We start from the raw sequence: 14,015 nt of genomic DNA on the forward strand, positions 1-14,015 counted from the left end.
ACTGCACTTGCATGCACCTTTCAGAGAAAACCACACCCCTGTTATACAAGATGGAGCTTGAAAAATAAAGAGAAAGAATTTGCTGTATCTATTCTAGCCATAGAAAAATATTCAATGAGATTGCAAGAGTGATGCTTTAATAAAATAGCAGCATCTGTCCAGAGTGCAACTCTGATATATGCTATTGCATTTTTGCTTTTCTTCTATTAATGGAATGTCCATCTATAATGTCTCCAGGTGTAAATCAAACCATATTAATCAATTACAGTTTGCTCTGAAATTTACTTTAACTACAACAAAATTCACATAACGTACCCAGCAGAGGGGTCTAAGTATTGCTTCATTCTTGGATTTGAACTTTCACTATTGCTGCAGTTGCAGCCATTGCCAGCTTAGAAAACCTTTGCAATACCTTTAGTCCCAGATTTTCCAGGCCATAAAGGAGGAGGAAACACTTTCAGAATTAATTGTATCCTTTGCATAATTCTAAGGATTTACTGGAATATACCATTGTCCTTAGATCTCCAGAGCAGCAATGTGCATATTCTCTAAAATCCATATTAGTCAATGGCCCTGAAGATGACTAGGGATTTTATGCTCAATAGCAGTTAGAAACCAGTTTAAATTCGAAATCCACCTATATTGCCAGTTCTCTGTCTATAGATATGTGTGGTTTAAAAGATGCCAGATTAAATGTAGTAGATATAAGAAGGCATTAGGCTATGGTATCACACAGCCTGCCAAGGCATTCACCTTCACTTTTTGAGCATTTGAGAGGTAGGATCCTTTGTTGCTAAGTCTTTAAAAAGACCACTGAGAGTTATGGCACCCCATTTTAGAGGGAAAGTCTAAAAGCCACTGTCTGGCGTGTGTGTTCTCCTGGATTATCAAAATCTCAACAACATGAATATTTGCTAGAGAGGAAATTTTCAAAGGCAGAATTCCTGCTGGAAGGGAGCGGAGGTCAACATTCAGACTCCTTTTGTGCTTCTGTGCATTCTTTCTTGCGGAGTTATTTCCCCTACCAAACCAGAAATTTAAAAGAGATTTCTTTTGGTCATATATTTGGTTGTCTATTGTCAGACCTGGCCAGATTCAGAACCAGATGTGCTACAATACACTTATGCTACCTTGGTTTTAGCAATGTACTTACAAATAAGGATCGGTTTTTAATTTAATGACAAAGGAAGAAAGATATCCTTCCCAAGAGGAATGTTTGCTTAAAATCCTTCTCATAAGGATCAAAGACAGCTGTAAATGGGATTTCATAAAGTGCTGCCTGCTTACAGAAGATCTGTTTCTAATCAGTACTATGCTTCTTCTGGAATCCTCATGTCTAGGTTAGTCTCCATAGGAAGTAATTTTTAGCTAGGGTGATGCTTGAATCAACTCAGGGAATTGCTTGTAAATCATTGTACCCTTGCGGCATCATTTCTCCTAGCCCACTAACGGAGACCCCTGCTTTCAAGAACCTTTTCTTAACAAAGGCATTCCTGTATATGGCAATTCATTTAGGAAGGATTATGTTGATTGTAGTTATGTTGTATCTTGGTCTGTAGCCAATGTATTCGTTCATGTTTATTCATTTAAAAGATCTGATGTTCCTTTTGTTTCCCCTTAGAGACCTCGTTTTTTATTCAGCTAGTAATTTCACTCCTTAATCATACAATCTAAAAGGGCTACTCCTACAGCTACAACCTCCTTGGAGTTTTCTTTGCTTTAAATGTCATCTTTGCTTTGCTTTTAGAATAGTAGTACAACAGATACCTTACTAATGACAATATTCACTGTCATCAGGAGCAGTTTCACCAAGGTACGGACCAGAGGGTTGAACCCGTTGCCTTGAGTGTTGTTATACTGATCGCTGGGGATACACCCAGGTTATGTCAATTAGAACTGATTTCAAAATCTCAGCAAGACATTCACAGGAAAAGTTAAACTTGGAGGGGAGAATATAGCAATTCAGCAAAGCTAGCTGCATGAGCCACTTAACTGAAGATTTTTTTTTTAATCTAAGTTCTACTCAGAAACCTGTATCAGGTTACCAGGATGCATCAGTCAGCAGCTTTACAGGTGGTCAGAATTTGGCTTAGAGCACAAGGAGTAGGAACCTGCGTTCTGGCAGAGGAGCTGGATGCAAGAGAAACAGAACACTGGAAAATGTCTTTGAATGTGATGTTAGAAATAGTAATTCATGATCAACTAAATGCAGTGGCTATAGATATGTATTGTATGCACTTAGATGCTTTTTACTATCATGTTGTCTCGCAGATCAACTTTTTCTTTAAATCATAGCAAATCACTATGCTTGCTGCTCCACCTCCATCTTTGCTCTGAGCACTGTGCGTAGTCCTCTAGCAAGCCATACATAGAGTGGCCTAAGGTTATCCTCTTTACTTGTGTCCTCACTATTACACTGAGGAAAAGATTTTGCATAGAATGTAGATTTTACTGAAATTGGTGAAGACAATTTTTACTCTTTACAAATATAAGAACTGAGGCAAACCTCATCGGTGCACATTCTGCAGTTCTAAACTTCATCTTGTGACAAATGCTTCAAATGACAAGGAAAAGTAAACCTGACGTACCCCTGTCCCAAGGGAGAATGCCACCATCTTTAAACGCATCAAGACTAGAAACCTGCAAATTTTTCTGCTCGTCTCAGTTCCATCTCTCTCATACCTACTCAAGTAGAAAGGAATTTATCCCAGACTAATTCTCACAATGCCTGGGTGCCTCACAAGCCAAGGGGCTCCCTTACCTCCCTCTGCCACAAAGGAAAATGAAGCTTCTCCCTTTCCTTCCTTGTATGAACTTGTTTACGGGAGAAAAAAAGGCATATCAGAAAACTAGCCCCTCAGTCCTGTCAGGAATGCGGTTCACTCTCAGTGGTCACTCTCAACACTTGGGAGAGGGAGATTCAGACCTCCTGAACAACCACCTCACTGCATCAGTTGTCTTCCCAGAAAGCAACCGCTCTCTTTCTAAACCTTCATGGCTTCCAGCAAAATGCAGTTGAGTTCCCATTGGTAGTAACCATGATCCTGAAAATACTGATGTGCACAGCTAAGAGTACTGACTGACAAACTTGCTGTGGCAGTTAAACAAATCATTGCCTTGAACTGTTTTTTCTGTCCCTCTGCCAAAGGTTTCAATCTCCGTAGAAATGTCACTGAAAAGACCTACTGTGAATGTAATTTAAGACAGTAGACTTCTCATGGAAGAGAATCATAAAAATGGTGGTTGGAAGTTCAGCTTGCTGCTTGAAGTAGGACTATTGCCAGCACTAGATCAGGTCCAGCTGAGTCCTCAAAACCTGTAAGATGCAGATTTCACAACTTTCCTGAATACTCATTCCAGCACTGTAGTGCTGACCCTCCTAAAAAAGTTATATCCTAAAGCCCAACCTGAGCCTCCTAAGCTGCAGTTTATGACCACTGCGCCATGTGTCGCCATGCACCACTGCCAAGAGGACCTTGATTCCCTCATCTTTGTGAATCTCCTTCAAGAGGCTGCTGAACAAGCCCAGCTCCCTCACTCTCTCCATGCGCACCATGTGCTGCAGGCTCTGCAGCATCTTGGTAGCTCTTGTCTAGACCGTCTCCATTTCCTCAGCAACCTTCTGACAGAGGGGAGGAGCAGGAGCTAGAGGTAGTAACTCCTTGAACTACCAGAGTGAGAAACATCTGATCTCACGTGTCATCAGTCTGAGTTACTAGGTCCTACCTAGTGAGACATTCTTTTAGATGTACTCGGTTTTGAAGAGCTAGTCCATCTGAATGAGTATCCTAAGGGGTTCAATAGAGCAAGAACAGTATGGGACAATAGGTTTAAGCAACTTCTGGTGTATATTAGGTAAATGACTTCTATCGAACCAGCTAAAGCATCTTCACAGCTGCCAAGTTCAAGTCCGCTACAATACACTATGTGAACTCACAACTGCTCAGAGCAGGGAGGTAAACTGGGAAGGACCAAGTCTCTTAGCTACTGATGGAAAAGAAGGATCTTTGGGTATTAAGCACATATTCAAGAGCTAGAAGTGATCCAGAAGTTCCAGGCCTAGGTGTTTTAAAACAGCACAAATATCAGAATAAATCCTGCACTGATAACAGAATCATCATGTGAGAAATTCAAGTATTGCCTTAAAGTGAGAAAATTTTCCCATGCCCAGCATGAAGAACGCTTTCCAAACACTTTTGGCAAGTCACACACCGGTCTGTATGTAGCTTCATATTATTAAATAAAGGTGGGTGGGAAAATAGCATGGCAATGGGAGATATGAAATAGATCCATATCCAAACCAGGACTTACATTCCCCGTTCCTGGCATTTATTTAACACCCTTCAGATTTCTAGGAAATGTCACCTTTGGTGTCCAAAGTGAATTAGATGAAAAACTGGCTGCTCATACATTGCTGTTGTTTCACATCAGAACACCTTACATCATCACCCCAGCACTTTACTCAGACCACACAGAAAGTTACCTGTCTTGACCGTGTGTAGTGGTGAGCTTGAGACCAGTGTGTCTCACATAGGAAAAATCCAGACCAGTGCTTTTCCCCACCACAAAGTATTCTGCTATGCTCAGCTGAAACCTGCTTACTTTTCAGCTCTCTTCATGTCAATCAATTTAAAAGGCTACTAAGATTATTCACTGTGCCCACTCCTCTGAATTTCTCCACCCTCCCTTCATTTTTCTGCATCTGCTTCTTTTTCTCAGACAGTTCCAGTTCTTCTCTTTACTTTCTAAACTCAATAGTGAGACAGACCCTTCCTCTGTTACACATCGTCTTTGGGCTCTCTGTGTCCCCATATCTTACAGTCTGCCAGCTCAGGACCTAGCACCTCCTTCCCCCATTCGAGTGCCAACTCTTGGACCATTCCCAGAAATACCACTCCCTTCTCTTCCCTTCTCTTCCATGCCCCTCCTTGCATTTGCATTTGGCTCTTTTCCCTTTGCACAGTAGACTAGTCTTCACACCTCCTCTTCACTGCATTCACTCTAAGTTTTAGTGGTTGCAATCACTGTTGGAACTAAGTCCTGTAAAATACATTTTGCGTGCCACATGCTTTCTTTACATGGGCTTTGTATATAACATAATTCTGAGTTCATCTGGGCTGAGACCTTATCTTAAATGCCTGAAAAACTACCAAAATACACAAGACAAAATAACATGCAACACATATTTCAGTGTCATCCTCAGCATTGATAATACACAGGAGAGGTGTAACAGCAAAATTAAAAACAATGGGAATGCATCCTGGAGAATGTGGTCTTCATGAGAGCATGGCCGCACAACTGATGTACAAAGGATTGTCACCTGGTGCAGGAAAAGACCTCAGAAACAGTTGTGGTGGCTGACTGTCCTACACAAACTGAGAAATATGCTTCTGCAGATACATTGCTGGCCATCCTTTCTCCATACATACTGTCCCCTCCCCACCTAGTACTCCTGAACCAGGGAGGTGACACCCCCCCAAAGGACTTCAGTCTAGTGCAGAGGATGTGACTGGAAGTGCTTACATGTACTGCTTCAGTGTGTCATTATTTTACACCACCCAGAGGTTTTCTTGGTGCTTCAAAGACAAAGATAGAGACTCTTCCCAAAGTAGTTATAGTGAAAGGGGCCTGATTTTTCCAGTCTAACTCACAACCAAACAGCACCTTACACTAGAGGAGTCCCGGTGCTTAGCCAACACCGGTTCAGGATGCTGGGTGGGACAGAGATGGGAGTCGGAGGGGAAGGAGGAGAGTCACAAACAGGATAAATTTCAAGACACAGGGCTGAATTTCAGGGGCTGAAATGAAAAGCACATACAGCTTCAGCACATGAGAGCAGGGAGCTGGTCTGTGCAAACGGGGTCCTGTCTGGAACACAGTGTCTCTGATGTCCTGGACGCTTCTAAGAGAAATGGGGGAAGGGAAGGCAGGAATCGAGCTGCTTCAGGGAGAAAGGGGTGAAGGAGATATCAGCCCCAGACATTGCTGATAGTCTGAAGGGGTCAGGAGGTGAAGCAAGGTAAGAGCTGAAACCATCCCCTACGTCTTCCTTCCCAAAATTCCTGATGCTGCAGATCTGACCCAAAGCAAATTCCCAGAGGGAAGTTTCAGCTAACACTGACTGCACACATGCCTTTGGCATGGGGGTACTTCCTAAAGGATTCCTGTTTGTCTGTCAATGCACTGACCATGGTCTGCTGAAGACCCCGCTGCCAGCCAAAGCTGGCCTAGCATCAGATGCTGAGTGCTATTTTCCTCCTGGCCCCCGTGTGAGGAATGTAAGTTTGATATGTGAAAATCCACAGCTAAATATCAGTACATGGGACACCATCAAGAATGAGTTTCATATTATTTCAATCAGAATTCTCTTTTTATATATATATATATATATTTATTTATTAATTTATATATATATATTTTATATAAAATATAAACATTGCAATGAACCTAGGGGCTGGTGTAGCTCCAAAACGCAGGAGCTGGAGGAACATTAAGCACAGAATCAAATGATATTTATATATGATTTGTTCCTAGCTATTGTAGTTATATAACTTTATAGAGCTATCACATTTACTAAGAGCCCACAAGGCTTGAAACTGCCATGTGTTTCCTTAGTGGTAGGATAAAATATCTGATCTACCAGACTGGAGCAGGGCTTTCAGAAGACACATGCAGACAGATCCTGTGGGCTGTCCTGGGATGGCAAGTGTGCTCATGGTATAATACAGAGCGTCTGATTTGCTTTTGCTGGAGGGGAAGAAGGGACAGAAGTGTAAAATATTAAAATAAAAAAGGCAATCCATTTCTGATGCCTACCAACTTCACTAATGTTAATTGATGCCTTTGATTTGGTCATAAAACTCTACACTACCATTAATGAGTATTTATTTATAGATGCTTCAACACATCCCATTTCAAAGAGAACAGGCGGGGGTTCTTTTTACGAGCCATCCTCTCACGCGCACAGAAAAGGAAATTTCTGAGAAGTGAAGAGATTAACATGAACTGTTGATTCCAGGGCAAACACTTTTAACCCTTTCAGTTTCTTCTTTTACTCCAAATTGGACAGCAAACAGCTAGCTATGGATGAGAACCTTTCACACCCCTGCTGCAAATAAAGGTCCAGCCCTGAGCACGACACAGACGCAGAGCACAGTCAGCACCCTCCCAAAGGGCAGGGGAAAAAGCTGGCGAGCAAAGAGAGATACCTGCGTTACCACAAGTCACATGAGCCCATGAGGCCTGTGGTGGGAAGAGCAGTCACCCAAAGAGTCATTGCAACATTCAGGCTCAGGCCTTGACAATACTATTTGTTGATAGTATAAAACTGTATGTGTGCATCAGTTTGGTATCGAAAAAAATCCTCTTTTAGAAGGGGGTCTGTTCTCCTGTCCAAATACTCTGGCTAAAGGATTTCTTTTTTTTAATAAAGAGGAGGCCCCACGGTGTTTACAAACATCGTAACATTGGCAAAATTATCTCCTCAAAAGTGTATTTCACCATCTCCTGAGGTAGACAGCATTCTTAAAATCTGTCCGTCCAATCTCCATCCGGTTTGTTTAAGTCACCACACCCAAGCATTAACCCATTCTCTATCTATTAAAACTTGACCTGCTTGCAGGCGCCCTGAACGGTGCCAGCTTTCCAGGAAAAGCTCAAAGAACTGAAGCCGCTTTCGAGTTCACCCTGCTTCCCCTTTCATCTCTGCCCCTTATGCCAGCACAGCAGTGACCTGGCTCCTGCTGTCTGGCCTGGTGAAAGGACACTAGGCTCAGCCTCCAGGGTGACACCAGGGCCGGAGAAGGCTCTGCGGGGCCAATTGGATGAGATTTCCCATGAAATCCTTCTCTCCCCACCAGCTCTGCCTATTCTTTATCCTCAGCCTCTGACAATCTCAGTGTCTAAGGGAAACAATATGCTGAATCAAAGCACCCAGATCCTTTATTTCTGGCACGGAAACCACAACCTATTGTAGTCTTGCTTGGGGATAAAAGCGTCTAGTGGAAGATAGGCACAGATAGAAAGAGGATGGTTTTGATTAACCCTTTGACTTCTGATCCTCACCACGCTGATGTATTAATAGTGCACGGAGCTGTTGGTGCTGGCATCATGGCGCTCTTTGATTTTCCACTTTTTTTCACACCCATTCCCCTTACCTTTTGCTTTCCCCCCACCAGCCCATCCTGCCCCACTGCCCCTTGCCCCACTGGGGCGCTTCGCACTGCGCCCTGCCCGGGGCCGGGATGCAGCGGCGGCGGGGGCACGTCGTGCTGCAGCTCGTCCCCTCCCTCTTTTGTTCTGCCTCGCCCGACGGCCGAGCCTCCCCGGGCCCGGCTCCTCGGGAGGCGGCCCCGGCCCCCCGGCCCCGCAGCCTCTCGGCCCCGCCGGCGGCGAACCCCCGCCGCCCCGAGCCGCCCCGCCGCCGCCGCCGCCGTTTCCGCGCCGGTGAGGAGCAAGCCGCCGCGCCGAGCCCCGGCTGCGCGGAGGGCGAGAAGAGGGGAAATAAATTAAATTTAAAAATAAAATAAAATAAAATAAAATAATATAATATAATATAAAATAAAATAAAATAAAATAAAATAAAATAAAATAAAATACAGGAGGAAGGGCTGGAGGAAATTTGCACTTTCCTCCTCCCAGCCCGGAGCTCAGGGTGGAGGAGGAGAGGGCAAAGGAGCTCGCACCCACCCAGCCCCGGGACGCCTCGGCCGCAATCCCGCAGCCTGCCCGCGCCCTGCGGTCTCTGCGCCGCCATCACCGGCCCGCCGGGCCCCGCCGCCGCCGCTGCCGCCGAGGGCTGCGCGGGGGCATTGCGCGGCCGCGGCCGCTGCGCGCCCGCCTCGCGCCCCGCTAACAAAGGAGCCAGGGCAGCGACTCCCAGGCTCGCTGCGTGCCGGCATCCGCTTACCGTTATGTGGGGGATGCTCTTCTTGCCCTGGTAAGACATGTCGGCTCTCGCTAGCGCCGGGCGCACGCAACACACCGCGGGAACCAACCCGAGCCAAACAAAAAAATGAGAATAATAGTGAAAAGAATAATAATTCAGAGCTTGTGTGGGTGATGGGGTGGGGCGGGCGGGGGCGACCGAGGGCGAGCTGTGTAATGGAGTCAAAGTTTCCTCGCCCAGAGGAGGGGAGCCAGGCAAACCTAGCACCTTTTTTCCGGCTGCAATAAAACAGGGACGCGGCTCCCGGGGGGGGGGGGGGGGGGGGGGTCGGCGAGAGCTGCTTCTCCAGGCGGCAGCAGCGCCCTCCCGGCTGCAGGTCGGAGCAGGATTCGCTCGGCTCAACCCAGGAAGCGTTTCCCTCCCTCCTGTCCCCCTGCCCCCCTTCCCAGCCCATCAATCCAGCCCCAGCCCCCTCCCACGCCGGCGCTGGCAACGCCGCTCCCCCGCGCCCCCCGCCGCCGCCCTCCTCGCACGCTGCGGGGCCCTGGCGGCTCCCACGCGGCGGGGCCGCGGGGCGGGGGCCCGGGGGTACCTCCGGCTGGGGGGGTCCGGCAGCACAGCACATGGCAATGGCACTGTTCCCCGATGGTACTGCCCTGCTCTGCCCCCCACGACACTGCCCCCTGATAACACTGCCCCGCTCTGTCCCCATGGCACTGCCCCCCCCCCCCATGGCACTGCCTCACTCGGCTCCCCAAGGCTCTACCTCCAGTGGCACTGCCCTGCTCTGCCCTGACGGCAGTGCCCTGCTCTACTCCCCATGGCTCTACCCAGATGGCACTGGCTCTACCCGGATGGCACTGCCTGCTCTGCCCCCGTGGCACTGTTCCAGTGGCGTTCCCTGCTCTGCCCTGTCCCCCTGGCGCAGCCCAGCACAGCCAGGCCACATGGATGTTATGCTAGCAGCCACAGAAGAAGAAACGTGCTGCTAATTGAAACCTTTCCATCTTTCTGACTCACAGAAGGCCTTGCCCCTCGCCCTGTGCCGGACTAAGGCGCCACGCGCAACCGCAGGAAGAATAAAAGGCGCCACGCACCTGCCCCCAAGTTACAGCCCTTCCCAACAGAAAGGAGCCAGGTGCACATTGCACACACACAGACCCACCAACACACACATATACAAGGTATTTCCCACCCAGGCCACATTCCTGACACTTCTCCCCTGAAATGGCCGTTGAGGGTTTGCAAGAAAGCCCTGACGACCAGTGTGCAGGCGGCAAGCATGTGGCTGCAGCTGACAGTATGGCCACTTATCACGTATCACCTCCTTTACACCCTGGCTCCTCCGGACCCCCACTTCACCCCTACCCCAATCTAATCCAGAGCCAGACAACTTTGGAAACACGGTGAGACCTGCAGAGGTAGCGTGTAATGCCTGCCCACTCACCTGGGTCCCAGGCTGAACCAGGTAGCAGCGCCCGAGCAGGGAGGAGGGCATCCAGGGTGACCCAGCGCAAGGAGGGGACATTCAGGATGTGCCCTGGCCCCCCACCGCCTGGGGGGGGCGGGTAATGGGAAGGATGCCAGGGTTACGGCGAGCCAGGAAAGAGATGACTGCACTGCAGTTGGCAGCCGCTATAGGTGACCCCGAGGTCGTCGCAATCAAGCGGAGGCGGTGCAGGTGCCTTGCCCGACCGGGCGCTGCTGGCTCTCCCCAGGGCGCACAGTGCAGCAGGCACTCCCCAGCTGCACCCCGCACCCTGCCCCACTCCCGGGCGGACCGGGCCAGCACCCGATTCACGCGCTAATGGAAGAATAGGAGAAAAAAGTGAAAACTCTTCAGTTTAACTTGTCAAAAGGGCAGAGCACAGAGAGGCCACAGAGCCTCCAGGCTGGGCGCTAAAGGAAAGGATATATCTATGCGATGCAAAGTGGCTGTATTGAGCAGGAACATCACTGCAAGGCTGCGTTTATTTATAAGGGGAAATCATTCACAGCCTCCATTCCCCGGAGAGCCAGCCCCCCTTGGTGTGCCTCCGGCTTGCATGCCTTATCTGGGGTAAGACGGAGAAGCGAGGCTGGTAGGGGCAAGACGGAGCAGCACGCTTTACCTTAAGTCTCCAGCACATTCCCAGGCTGCAGCCGAGGAGGTGGGAAACTCTTGGGCAAAGGTTTCGGAAGATCCCGGGGAGACAATGAAAGCGCACGGGGCTGCAGGAGGGGAGCCTGGAGTGAGGGGTCCGCCGGGGCCGGGGGGAGCCCGTGTCCGAGGCGGGGCCGGGCCGGGCCGGGCGCGCTGCGCTTTGTTCGGCCGCCGGCGCCGTCCCGGGCGGCGGCACCGGAGGGGGCCCGGGCCGCCCCCGCCCCCGCCCACCCGGCATGTGCAGCTCTCCGCCGGCGGGAAGGAAAACGCAGGAAACTCATCGCCATCACTTACAAAGGGAAACAATTTCTAGGGTTCTTCCTTCCCCTCCCCCCCCGCAAGCTCAGGCAAGTGAGAGAGTTGACGGGTCTGGCGTGGGCCGGACGGGCTCTTCCTACAGCATCATCGTGCCAGGAAAGGGGCGGGGTGGGGGGGAGGCCGTGCCTACTCGGCCTGCCGTGCCGAAAGTCACCCGCGGAGCCGGCCCCGGCCGCCGCGGCACGGTGACCCCCCCCCCACCCCGACAAGCCGCAGCGGGGCTCTGCAGCGGGGCTTGCCCGACGTGCGGAGCCCCGGCCCCCGGCGCGCCCTCAGCCCCTCGTACCTGCCCGTTGTCGTGGCCCTGCAGCAGCTCCTTCCCCATGGGGTAGCGGATCTCCACGCCCGGGGTCTTGTCCTCCCGGTCGCCCGGGGAGCTGATCACGGAGCCGGAGACCTCGCTGATGTCGCTGGCGGTCTCGCTGTAATTGTCCCCTCCGTCCAGCATGTCGTGCCGGCTGCCGCTCCGCGGGGTCCGGGACCCCTTCTTCCCCACGCTGTAGGCGTCGAAGTCGATGGTTTTGTTCTCGTAGGCCCCCTCCACAGAGGCGAACATCCCCCCGTATTTCTGCCGCGGCGTCTGGGCTGTCGTACCCGGCCTAGCTAGATACACGGGCAGGTCATCTTCTTTATTCCAGTTCCTCTTTCTCTCGGCCATTCTCGCTGTCCAGATCTCTCCCGCCCTCCCACTCTCTCTCTCTCTCTCTCTCTTTCTGCCTCCCGCTTCTCTGCACCTTCCACTACTGGGATAGGCTGCTTGAGACCATAAAAATGAATGGATGGATGCAGCAGTGGCGGAGCTGGGTTGGCTGGTGGGATCTTTCCCTTAGGGAGATGCAAACGTTAACCTCCCTCCCCCCATCCAGCCCCTGCAAGAAAAAAAAAATAAAAGAAAGAAAGGAAGAAAGAAAGAAAAAGAAATAAATCCAAGCGGAATTTAAAAATAGCCGTGTTAGTAAAGAGCACGTGAAAATAAAGTACAAAGAGAGGAGAGGAGAGGGTGGCAGTAGCAGGTGATTGGAAAGCCCTTGACGAATGGGAAGAGCAGCAGCAATTCCCAGAGCAAGGACCGCAGTGCACACGCTCCCCCGGTATAAAGAATGAGCCGGGGGGCGGGAGGGAGGGGAGGGGGGAGCCCCTCGCCTGCACACGCAGCCGGCGCGCAGGGTCCTTCTTGGCGGGCCCTCCGGACAGACCGCCCGTCACCTGCTGCTACGTGGCTTCGGAGGAATTTTTAAAAAAGGAAAAAAAAGAAAAAAAAAAAGAAGAAGAAAGACACCCAAATCTCCCCCCGAGCGAGCCGAATGGAGTTGCTCCCACTTCGCACACTCACGCTACCCCCCCGCTCCCTCCGCAGGAGCAGGCTGCGGCGGTGCCGCCGGCGGCGGGGGGGCACAGCCCGCGGGGAGGGAGGTGGGAGGACGCAGGGGCCCCGGGGGCCGCCCCAGGCCGTCAGCGGCCGCCGCGGGAGCCTCGGCGATGGGCGCAGAGCGGGGCGGGGCGAGGAAGCACAGCCAGACCCAGGCCCCGGGGCAGGGGGAGCTGGCGCTGCCCTCTCCCTGCCGTGCGTGCCGAGCCGCGGCAGCTGGTGCCCGGGGGCTGGGGGGGGGGGGGGACCGACCCCGCTGCGCCCGGCTGCCACCAACCGCTGTGCTTGCCCCCCCCTCCCGCCGCGGCGGCGCTGCGAGGGCGCCCGGGGGCGGCTGCGAGACTGCAGCGCGCCGCGGAGGCAGCAGGCACCGCGGAGGCGGCCAGCCCTGACACGGAAGTGGTAACGCCGGCCGCTGCCTGCGCGGCCAACCCTGCCGCCGCCACCGCCACCGCCACCGCCACCGCGCGTCGGCTCCGCGGCCCGCACTGCCCCCAGCCCGCGGAGCCCGGCGCGCCCCCGCGGAGCCCCCGCGGAGCCCGCGGCGGCGGCGGGAGCGCGGCGCCCCCCGCGGAGCTGTCCGTTCAGCACCCCCGAGGCGCCGGGCGGGCGGCGCTGCGGCGGCCGCGCTGCCCCGCGCCGGAGCGGCGGAGAGGGTCGCTCCCGGGTACGCGCAGCCCCGGCCGGGAGCTCACGCTGCCTCTCGCCGGGGCTCGTTTCAGTAAACCGGAGCTAACCGGCGAAATTTGACTCAGAGGACTTTCTGACTTCAGAAACGCCGATTCCCAAAATAAAGGCAGGAGGAATGGAGAAGGTTTTACTCTCAACTCTTCGCACAGCCCACTTCAGAAGGTCTATCTTTACATCTCTGCTTGTCTTATAATGCTAGGTGCCTAAGGCGGTCATCCCCTGAAGCCACAAAATCTTGGACATCCCTCTCCCCTTTCTCACCCCTCCTATTCCCCCCTCCCCCCCCCCGCCATCTTAGACAATTTTGACAGGCCCTGAACACACCAGCAGTTACATAGGGAACATTCTCTGTTGCTCTGAAATAATACATTGAAACAAACTGTTCTGCAATTGATTAAGTGGCTAAGCGTATCTGAAGCCTTGGATCAATCACAAGAACTGTTTACTGCTCATGTGTAACACTCTCATGTCGTTTGAACACAAGCCCAGCCACACAGCACTATTATCTGCAGCCCACAGGTGTGCCTGGTGGTCCTAGCATGAGAAAAATGGCAAGTTATAAATGGATTAGGAGAAGCGGGAGGTTAAAGAAACAGGTTGTCAGGATT

The 14,015-nt window shown here is 51.6% G+C and overlaps 1 protein-coding gene across 4 annotated transcripts in view; it reads right to left on the reverse strand.

The window, feature by feature from the left end:
• The window catches only part of CRMP1 (collapsin response mediator protein 1), a 52,118-nt gene extending 39,295 nt beyond the window's left edge, over positions 1-12,823 (reverse strand). The window contains exon 1 of one of the 4 annotated variants that reach the window (XM_068943401.1): positions 11,635-12,823. In XM_068943401.1, the coding sequence (XP_068799502.1) occupies positions 11,635-12,006 (372 nt within the window). In that variant the 5' untranslated portion in view covers positions 12,007-12,823. Of the gene's footprint in view, positions 1-8,908; positions 9,334-10,334; positions 10,401-10,998; positions 11,032-11,634 lie in introns of those variants that run through there. The other 3 variants (XM_068943403.1, XM_009686236.2, XM_068943402.1) reach the window with 3 other exon arrangements.
• Positions 12,824-14,015: the final 1,192 nt, after the last annotated feature.

The sequence above is a fragment of the Struthio camelus genome, chromosome 4, assembly GCF_040807025.1.
Source record: "Struthio camelus isolate bStrCam1 chromosome 4, bStrCam1.hap1, whole genome shotgun sequence".
In the NCBI taxonomy this organism is placed as follows: domain Eukaryota; kingdom Metazoa; phylum Chordata; class Aves; order Struthioniformes; family Struthionidae; genus Struthio; species Struthio camelus.